The 10,588-nt window shown below is 45.3% G+C and overlaps 1 protein-coding gene across 1 annotated transcript; it reads left to right on the forward strand.

Annotated features, from left to right (window-relative positions):
- Positions 1 to 271: 271 nt before the first annotated feature.
- LOC106805818 (acetylcholinesterase-like) lies at positions 272 to 5,457 on the forward strand. The gene is made up of 5 exons (XM_014807559.1): positions 272 to 431; positions 827 to 2,010; positions 2,815 to 3,137; positions 4,112 to 4,296; positions 4,597 to 5,457. Exons 2-5 carry the CDS (start codon positions 829 to 831, stop codon positions 4,677 to 4,679), a joined length of 1,773 nt encoding a protein of 590 aa, XP_014663045.1. The 5' UTR covers positions 272 to 431; positions 827 to 828; the 3' UTR covers positions 4,680 to 5,457.
- Positions 5,458 to 10,588: the final 5,131 nt, after the last annotated feature.

Raw genomic sequence — 10,588 nt, forward strand, 5'->3', positions numbered from 1 at the left:
ATTATATAGAAGATTGTAATTTTCGTGTTGGGTGCACTAACTGTTTGTAATAGCAAACAACAGGATAGAAAAAAATCAATCCACCTCTGCCGCAAACGAGATGTGTTCATATTGTATTTGCCGGTTAGAGGCAGCAGCTGGTGTAGGGTTGCATCGGCCCCAAAGCATGCACTGCATCCGAAAGTTCGCGTCTATTTATAAATCCATAATACGCCTGCATCGTCCCACGCCACCGCCCATGCGTGTTGGAGTTGGAGGCTGTAGCCAGCAGCATCAGGAAGCTGTGAGTAAGTAGCTCCAGGGTCGAGCTGTGTTGCTGCTAGGCGATCATTGAAAGTGGCTAATGCTGTCTGCATGCAACCTGACTGCGCCAGCGGAAACCTCGTGAGAAAAACTGGATTTAAAAGGTTTCAGAAACAATAGCACGCAAGGTAGGATTTGGTATAGTAATTTAACGAGAACGTAATGCTCTTGATATTTCACGTGTGTATGCGTATTGTTAGTTTTTATTTTAGTTTTGCTGGATGGGTACATTAGGCAATCGGTAGTTCAGTACCACAAAAACTGCTGCTGGGCGTTTGGCCAACTTTAGCTTCACCATAAAGGCATTTACACACTACGCACGCAGGCACACACACATACACACGTGCACGCGTACACAAGCGCGTGCGCACACGTACACACTTGCGCTCGTACGTACATACATACTACGGGTCTCGGTATATAACGTCTGAGTAGTCGCTCCATTGATCGTTATAAGATGATAGTGTTGTTCACCCAGTAGGGATTGTTTGATGGGAATATGACTGCTTAGATGTGCCTCTAGGTATGACGTCACTGCCGATGAGCAGGCTGCTGCTGCTGATGATGACACTGGCGGCGTATGCGTACGGACGGTCCGCCGGACAAACGGCGGACATCGTGACTTCCTCTGGCCGACTGCGAGGTCGCGTCGAGGAGTTTGGTCGGACGAAGGTGCGCATCTTCCACGGAATACCATTTGCACAACCACCAGTCGGCAATCTACGCTTCAAGAAGCCAGTCACCGTTGAGCCGTGGCCAGGCGTGCTGGAAGCAACCACCATGCCGCCTGTGTGCCCGCAGCCAGAATCATTTCCTGACAGTCCCGAGGAATACGAGCCGAGGACGAACCGAAGCGAGGATTGCCTATATCTCAGCATAGTGGCGCCCGACGTGAACAGTAGTGACGCGCGTCTGTCCACCATGGTGTGGATCCACGGCGGCGCCTTCATGGTAGGTGGAATCAGCGTCGATATGTACAATCCACGCAACCTTGTCTTGTACACGAATGTCATCGTCGTGTCGATTCAATACCGCCTCGGACCACTCGGCTTTCTTTACCTCGGCAGCGACGATGCACCTGGTAGCATGGGCATGCTCGACCAGGTGCTTGCCCTTGAGTGGGTGAAGCAGAACATTGCTTCGTTCGGCGGAGACCCGGACAGCATCACACTGATCGGTGAGAGCGCGGGCAGCATGAGCACTTCCTTCCACCTTATGTCGCCCCTCAGCCGCGACCTGTTCAACAGAGCAATCATGATGAGCGGCAGTGCCATGATGCCCGGCGGGTATCACGAGCCCGATGACCAGAAGTCGCGCTCCGTGAAACTGGCGAAGTTCGTCGGATGCGACCATGACGACGAAGCAGAGATGGTCGCTTGTTTAATGGAGGTGCCGGCCAACGATCTCGCCACGGCTCAGCTCCACCCCGACGTGCTCGTTCTCGACAATGCTCTGGCCTCCCTCCTGGGCTTCGAACCCACGATCGACGGCAGCTTCTTGAAAGACGCGCCCGAGAATCTACTGAAGAATGGAGAATTCAAGCGCGCGAGCGTCATGTTCGGAACGGTTCGTGACGAGGGCTCATGGTTCATGTTCACCTCACTGCCTGCGCTGATCACACTCACAGACCCCACCAACGTCAGTGTCGACCTGTACGAATCGAGCATTCCGAAGTTGCTGCCAACGTACAGCGATGGCGTACACAAGGTAAACAAAGCGATGATGAGGGGGGTGGGGCGGGTATCGGCTGGATGGAATGATCTGTGACGGCGTGATGTAAGATGAGATGAGACGGAGTGGGATGCGGTGCGGTGAGTAAAACTGAGATGCGGTTGTGTGTGTGCGTGGGGAAATATGGTGTTTTGGTGTGGGATGAAGTGATGTGATATGACGCGTTGAGTGTTAGGGTGGAATTGGATGAGGTGGGTTATGGGCCTGCGAGAGATGAACTGGTGTGGGAGGAAATGGGAAGCGGCGGTGTGTGATGATTTGTGATGCGGTAATGTGAGGTAGCAAAACTAAGTATATCACTATACTAGCAATGATATCTTTTTATTATATCATTCGATCGAAAATTACATCTATGTTTTTTACCTTTATAAAACCTAGCGTTTTAGCATCGGCCATGATTACATGTGAAGTAAAGTGGTGAAAGACCTTTAGTAACTAAGGATTCTGCTGTGAATGCTATTCTTAGTTTTCTTCTATATTCGTCTGCGCACACGATAGCTCTACGCGCTACCATTCTCTATTGACACTCGAAATTGTCTGAAATTGCTTAATTCTTGTCGTAACTGCCTTCCCTTGGTCGCCTTGACCTATTCCTACTGGTTAGTTGCACAAGATCAATTCACAGGTATCCTCGTTATACGAATCCGGTTTAAGAGGCAAAATACTGAGAAGAAGAAGATGAGAAATTAAAAGACATCTTTCAAATATTCCCCTGATGTCGCTCACACATTTGCTGCAATATTGATTACATCGGCGTTTACAACAATTGAAAATTTACAGGTTGTCGAATTCACCTACACTGACTGGTCGTACGCGCCCACCTCCAGAAGCCAGTCTCTAATTGACATGATTGGTGACTACCACTTCGTCTGCCCCGCCGTTAAGGAAGCAAGCCGTTATGCGGACGAGGGAGAAAACGTCTACATGTACTTTTTCACACATCAGTCAACGGACAGCAAGACGCCGGAATGGGCTGGTGTGATGCACGGGGAGGATATCGCGTATATGTTCGGACTTCCGCCGGATGTGTCAGGCTTCACGATGTATGACAAGGAGGTCAGCAAACACATGATGAACTACTTCAGTAACTTCGCGAAGAGCGGGTAAGTGCGAGCTACCGACTCACTTGTGGAATGCTGCCACATATCATGATCAGCGCCTGTTGTCCACTCCCCACGTTGGCTCGTACTTGCTGCATATGGGTATCATTACATTCACATATCGCTCACATATCAGAAAATATCTTCTTATAGAATGAAGAGTGTATGAAAACATCGTTGTTGTCGTTGTTTTTTATCCACTCCTAATAGAATGTCTGTTTTCCATAGAGCCTGTACGTAAGCATCCTTATAGTGAATTTACACGAGAGTGTCAACATGTAAGATCAAGAGCTAATAATACCTTGTAATATAATTATTTGTATTATTAGCTCTTGGTAAGATGCACAGTAGTATTGCAGTCCCCATGACCTTTACCTACAGGAACGCCCCAAAAAAACGTTTTTAAAGTTGTTTAAATTATCTTTTCGTTATGAATCCCCTGCTCTGATGCTAAATGTTCTGGTTTCCGCTTCGCACCGTGTGGATGCGTGCACGCATCATTAGGCACAGTGATATAACATCTATAGGTAAATGCGATTGGACTCAGTAATTTTCTCCCTAGTTGCAGTAGAGTTTCGTAGTAGAAGCTCTAGGTTTATCGCTTGCGCTCTAACATATAAACTGTTACGCTCAGATTTGGTAAACATGCCGTTTGAAGCGCATGTCACGGCAGAAGATTTCTTTTTTTCCTTTATGCAACCCTCTGCGGTGAACTCTGGAATGGAAGTCCACCTGAGTTTTCAGCTACTCGTTCTGTTCGTTAGCGATGGACCGATCGCTTGAAGGCGCGTGCCAAGCTGGCCTCGCTGCTCCCTAAACTCATTAATTCGCTTAGGCAATTTCTTATCTTCGTCAAACCAGATGTCGATTTTCAAGTATGGAAACGAATTGCAATAATTACGTTTCCCTGTACCTTTGGGGTTGTTTCGATTGGATATAAACCATAACGTGTTTATAATCATATATTTTTGTGTCAGAAATCCGAACAAGCCTAGCCAAGTTGACGAGCGGTGGCTGGCATTTAAGGTTAATGAGGAGACGGATGGGCCTAAACGCTACTACAAGGAGCTAAGCACTAAGAGGAATGCTTGGGGACGCGGTCCCCGCCTGCGTGAATGTACCTTATGGAACGACGTCGTACCATTTCTGCAGCAGGAATCAGGTATATGATCATCCACTAAAGCGCCCACAATGATACAGGCGAAGCTTTATACGTTTTCCTTTAAGCAAACGAGCGATAACTGTTTTGTGACAGCGTGAGTTGGTGAGGAGGGTGCATTACTTCCTGTGATAGTTTAATTTCTTCGTGATTTGATAACTTGCGGGGAATCGAGTAAAAACACTTTTAACGATATTTAAATGAGGACTCTCGCCACCATTTGATGAGGCTCCTTAAATTATAGTTGCGATTAAACTCACACAGGCAATCAGTTTTAATTTACAAACATGTTGTTCGTTTCAGAGAGCAGTGGATTGGGAGTCACGCCAACAGTAATCACAATAGTGACAGCCGCTATGTCGACTCTATCGTTGATTTCGGTGTAAATGTTAACATTTGCGCCTATGCCTACGTCGCACTAACAATACATAACGAGCAATACATCACTAATTACGCGAATGGGATTTAACGCAATTTTCACATGGTAATTTACTTTCTCATTGGTGGAGTCGTTCTAAAGAGTTTTATTGAGATTGGCATTGACATACGGTGAGTTGTATACACTACAGAGGCATTATGAACATGAGTGGCAGTAACATGAGCAGGCACGTCGCCAGGCGGAGGCCTGGAAGTTCGGGCTTCAATATTATTTCCGTTTTTTTCATAAAGTATGGAATTAAACAGTTGCAATGTACTTTTTACTGTGTTTCAAATGTTAAAATTTAATTCGCGAGCGTACACCATTTTCCATATTTATCCGTAGCATTTCAAATATTTTCGGGGGATGCCCCCTGGACCCCCACCAGGGGGAGGGAGAAACCCCCTCACATACTCTCCCTCCTTTACGGCGCTTCGCGCCTTCTATTCGTCATCCCGCTATTCGTGACTGTTCTTTAACATTAGTCAATCTATGGCGACGGCCTTGGTGTGTGAGGCTGGCTCTTCGTATGGTCTCTCACACAGAATTTCCTCCGAAATCAAATAACTGCTTTTCTCTACTTTAATCATAGACAATATGTATAAGCCACAATTCAGTTAGGGTTAGGGTTAGGGATGTTGAAAACTATGTACTTTAGGAGTCGGCATTAAAATACTTATATATCTTATCGAATTCTGACTTAGATTTTAATCGATTGAATAAAGTACCTATTAAAAACAAAAAAATATGCTGTTTCTTAANTTTTCTGCGAAGTTTTTGTGCACAAGAGCAATCAGGGCCCCCCTCGACCGCAGGGGTAGACGAAGTTTTTGCTATAATTAAGCAGCACGCTGGGACGATGTAATATATGCAAAAATGCTGTACGTACGCTTTGGTAGTTTTCCATAGACTGAAGGCACGTCCAAGCTACAGGCACTTGAAGCGTTTCAATAGAATATAATGCTAACTAAATACACTCGCTGTATTTCATACGATTTCAAAACAAATACTCATCCAACAGTCCGTAAATGTATTTACTTAGTACAAAATTCTTAATGTTTCTATACTATAGGCTAGGCCTACTCTGTTTCACCTACGGATATTGACAAAGTTTTTAACCTGCAGAAACGTTTTGCGCGGTTAATTCTTAACATTCGTAGACCTTCAGACGCCCGCACTGATTCTGCTCTGGCAGCACATACGGCTGCTGCTGCTGACGCCACGGCGGGGTTGTTTTTTTGGCAGATAACATCTAGTGCAAATTCTCAGTCTAAACAAACATCAATCAACGGGCTTAGCCAATCAACGTGAGGGAAACCAAGATGGCTACGATAATTACAATCCCACGTCACGATTCCAGCTAGACTGGTACGGACCTTAACTCGGCCAAGTATCTTTCGCTACACTAAAGTTATAGTTAGTGCAGCGTGTGGAACTCTCCACCGCGGAGCAGTCTAAGCCGAATCGCCGATCCTTGTGTGGAAAATTCTCTGGAAAATCCCTCGAAGAGAGCCTCGTCGCGCCATCTATGGGACGCCATATGTACGAGAATAAGTTCAGGGCGTGAAACAGAAGAAATACAAACTCGCTTTTCTAGAGGAAAACCTAAAGCACCGACCAGCAAAGTAGCAATTACGAGCATTTGGATTTATTCTCGCCCTACGTGCATAGTCGAAAGGCTTCTGCAAGCGCCACAACTCCTCAATTGACCGATTATACGCCTTTATCCTATACCCAGAAGGGCCTCGGGAACATTTTTCTAAATAGAGGGCAGCGAATAAGTCATTGTGTCACCGCTACGCAACGTTTGCGCCCTTCGCGCAGATATCCGGGCTGCAGATCGTCGAGGTCTATGCGTGTGTGATAATAATAGGAATATATTGATTTGGTGCAAGCGTTTATCTATGGGATCGGGATTTTTGTTTCTATTCACTCCTGGCGAGATGTAAATTAATAAATCTATGCACGCTAATTTCAATATATAACGATCGATCCTCAGCCATCACGACAATGTTTTTCGGCCGATCTTACGCGCTTAAAAAGAACAGAGGCATGGCCTAAGGAGATGTGCGTAGTAAAGTCCGATCTCAGCTAATTCACTTCGGCGGCCCCGTCATTTCCTGCCGCTAGCCAAAGTTGAGGAATGTCGCGCATGTCGCTAATCGCCTTAGCCACCCAAGGAAATAATTTTCTGCCGATCTTTCGCGCCGTGACAGTGGCATGCCCGAAGCAGATGTGCATGGGAAAATCCGATCTCAGAATTTCATTTCGGACGCAGCATCCCCCACAAGCCGATGCTAAAGTACTTAAGCAATGGCGCACAGGTCGCACGTCACCTCAGTCACAAGACAAATGCTTTACAGCCGATCTTGCGCGCTTTGAAAAGACAGAGCTAGGGCCAAAGGAGATGTGCAGATCTCAGAAATTCACTTCGACCGCAGCATTACGCCATTAGCTTCCGTACATGTGCAATAATGCGTAGGTCGGTCGTTGCCTTAGCCACCCGCCATTATTTAAGCATACGATTTGTTTCGGTGTTCACGGATGCACAATATCTCTCGGGAAGAATAATATTTTGCAAAAATTATGTATTTAAAATGAAGAGGAATTATCCAAGCTAGATTTATGTGATAGCATTCCATCAGTAGACGTCACTTAAGAAATAGGAAAAAGACCTTGCTTGTAAGGTCCCCGCTGCATATGAAAGTTAGTGCACAATCTGGCTACAATAGTGTGTGAGCGCATGCGCAATATCTCGCTCGAAAAGTTATACTTTGTGATGAATATGCATTTAATATGGTTAGGGGGTATCTCAGCATATGTAGATTTATGTAATAAATTGTTATCTGTAGACCTGTGCTTATAATTAGATGACCTTCGGTCTATCGGACCTTCGGTCTATCGGACCTTCGGTCTATGGAACCTTCGGTCTATCGGACCTTCGGTCTATCGGACCTTCGGTCTATCGGACCTTCGGTCTATGGAACCTTCGGTCTATCGGACCTTCGGTCTATCGGACCTTCGGTCTATAGGGCTGTAACCGTTTCTCTACCCCTCCCCTTCTCTCTCTAGTGTTTGTGTGTTGGGGATAGTTGGGTGTTTGCATGCGTGCGTGAGTGCGTGCGTACGGGCGTGCGTGCGTGCGTGCGTTCGTGCGTGCGTGCGTCAGTTTGTGTGTGATGAAGGGCGCATATAGGGGGAAATTCTCTAGCTATATATCGTGTGCGAATAATGTACGAACAGGAAATACTTTTTCACAACAAGATCTCGTGGCATAAAGAACAGAATAAATTGGATTAAGTGTACTGTACGTCACAGGCCGGGTGACACAATAACACAATAACACAGTATACGTAACACAATTTAGAGTTTGTGATTTGATGGTTTTTTGGAAAGTTGCTAGCGCGTATTCGTTTTCTATTCTCTTATATCGGCAAACTCAAGATTTATCAATTACGATTTCAACATGTTTGGTGTAATTAACCTTTTTCGTATTCTAGCCTACAATAACCAATTATTTCTAGGTACTATACTCATGCAAATCAGCTATTCAGCGTTGAGAAAACGTTTTTATCGAATATGCAGACGTTTTTTTTTAGTTATTAAGGCAATTTTATTGGATTTCATTAAATTTATTTTCGACAATCAGACGGCTTCAGACATATAAGCAAGCGAGTAAACAAATTGTGAGTTTCTCGTGTTTCCAATGATAAAATGGTGCTACCGATAATCTGGTATAAAGCCAACATGCTTAATTGTTCCTCCACAATAACATAATTGCTTGTCCCTCTATTTGCTACCCTACTACGTGGTTCTTAACCTTTTTGGCCCTACGATCCCATCAGACATTCTTGGTCAGTACCGTGACCCCCGAAACAAAAATTGAACAAAACAGCCCGATTCATGAAACCATGTCTGCCAATACTCAGTCAATGGGATGGCTGAAATTGCTTCACAGCTATCAGGCGATCAACAAAATTTCGGGCAAGTTAAGTGCTTTGGGCTTGTGGGCAACCATATTTATGAGTCACTTGACCGACCCTGGCAACTTTTCAAACACCATCGGCACTAACAAATCTCCATAACTTTCCTCCGTCTTTCCTAAGGATCTCAGCCCTCGAACATGACTTTCCAAACTGTCATAGAATTCGCGAAGGCTTACTGTTGTGGTTGTTGGCTTGGGCAACTCCCACAAGGCCTTCGTGTATAGCTTGAGATCAGCATATGTGGTTGTCCGTAGCGCTTCTTGGGCAATTCTAACGCCTCCTTGTAGTTTGCGCTTGTTGCATAACTTTTGCTTTCTGCATAAGTTTCGTCATCTGTCCTCGATGCGCTCCTCTATAGTTGTCGTTAGCCTTCGCAGATCCATCCTGGTCACGGCACCACAATGTGGGGAATTGCACGTTCACGATAGAAGTAAGAGTAAAACAGTACTCGTTCTTTAGATTCCACGAAGTGACTGGTTTATTATAGAGCGCACGTCCTACACAGAGCGCGGTAACGTGTTCACATTATAATAATTTATGCATAACTTCAGCGCACGGCGTACGCGAGGCGGGAACTTCTTATGAATGTTTTTTATGGTCCATTGTATGTTAATTCGGGTTTCCCGACATCAGGTTCGAATACTGGTCACGGCCAAGCTACTCTGTAGCCATGTCACGGCAGGAGATTTCTTTTTTTTTCCTTTATGCGACCAGACAACACGAGTGAAGAATGTTCTGAAGATTTTACACAATCCTTTTCAATTCTATTGTCTTTCTTCACGTAATGTTATTTACTAAATATTACGCTAGTGTAGGTTATCATAGCACATCACCCTCCATTGAAATTAGTAACAACCTCAGAAAAAAATAAAAAACTGGATTGCGCACATGGGCGTTCAGGGGCTTGAACCCTGGTGCTGCCTGTTCAGTGACGACTGTACTTAGCGAAGTACCCATCGTGCCTAGCCAGCTCGTTGCACTCCTTTTTAATAGCATATATCGATAAGCCCGAGCTGTGATAGAAATAGACTGTCACTGATATTTTTCTGTTTGCCAGCCTGCTACAGATTGCACAATAATCGCGCCGCTATGGTGCAGACTATATCTGATAATCTGTTCTCTAGTGAGACGCATTTCGTCATCATGACGTCACGGTGCTTGGCGCTTGGCGCGAGGGAAGAGAGGGTGAGAAGATATCTTATCCATGCGCCATGAACAGAATAATACCAAACCTACGCATTGACATTTCCAAGCATTCCACCAATAAGTATACTAGTACTGTCTGGCACAATACGGTTTAATGAGATGAGAAATCCTGGAGAATTCTCACTCCCGGCTTGAGGCAGCGTGCGTAAGATCGGGACAGTTGTATAGGGTGGGCATATGTTTCCATGAACCAAAGTATCCTCGTGACGTACACTGACGTCACGCACGAACTCGGCTATCTCCGAAGTTGAATCACTGATCTCTACTATACTACGGTTAGTATAGTAGAGATCAGTAAGTTGAATGCATACAGCCTGCTGATGGTGCTGGTGGTTGCGCATATGGTAATAATTATTCCATACTACCAAGACTGGCAAGAGCTAATAATACCTAATTAATAAGGTATAATTAGCTCTTGACGATCTGCAGCCCGGATATCCGCGCGCAAGCTGCGAACACCCCGCGGCGCCTTTTCATCGAATTCGCTGCTCTGTAATTAGAACAATTTCACGGTTCTGTCAGATCGGCCTGTAATCGGTCAATTGAGGAGTTGTGGCGCTTGCAGAAGCCTTTCGACTATGCACGTAGGGCGAGAATAAATGCAAATGCTCGTAATTGCTAACCTGCTGGTTGGCGCGCGTTAGAGTTTTCCTCTAGAAAAGCGATTTCGAATTTATTTAATTAT

The sequence above is a fragment of the Priapulus caudatus genome, unplaced genomic scaffold (genome assembly GCF_000485595.1).
Source record: "Priapulus caudatus unplaced genomic scaffold, Priapulus_caudatus-5.0.1 Scaffold128, whole genome shotgun sequence".
Classification (NCBI taxonomy): Eukaryota; Metazoa; Priapulida; class Priapulimorpha; order Priapulimorphida; family Priapulidae; genus Priapulus; species Priapulus caudatus.

Coding starts and splice junctions, on each gene's coding strand:
- LOC106805818 (XM_014807559.1), top strand. CDS start 829: ATGACGTCACTGCCGATGAGCAGGCTGCTGCTGCTGATGATGACACTG. Junction 2,011..2,814: donor ACAGCGATGGCGTACACAAG/GTAAACAAAGCG, acceptor GAAAATTTACAG/GTTGTCGAATTCACCTACAC. Junction 4,297..4,596: donor ATTTCTGCAGCAGGAATCAG/GTATATGATCAT, acceptor TGTTCGTTTCAG/AGAGCAGTGGATTGGGAGTC.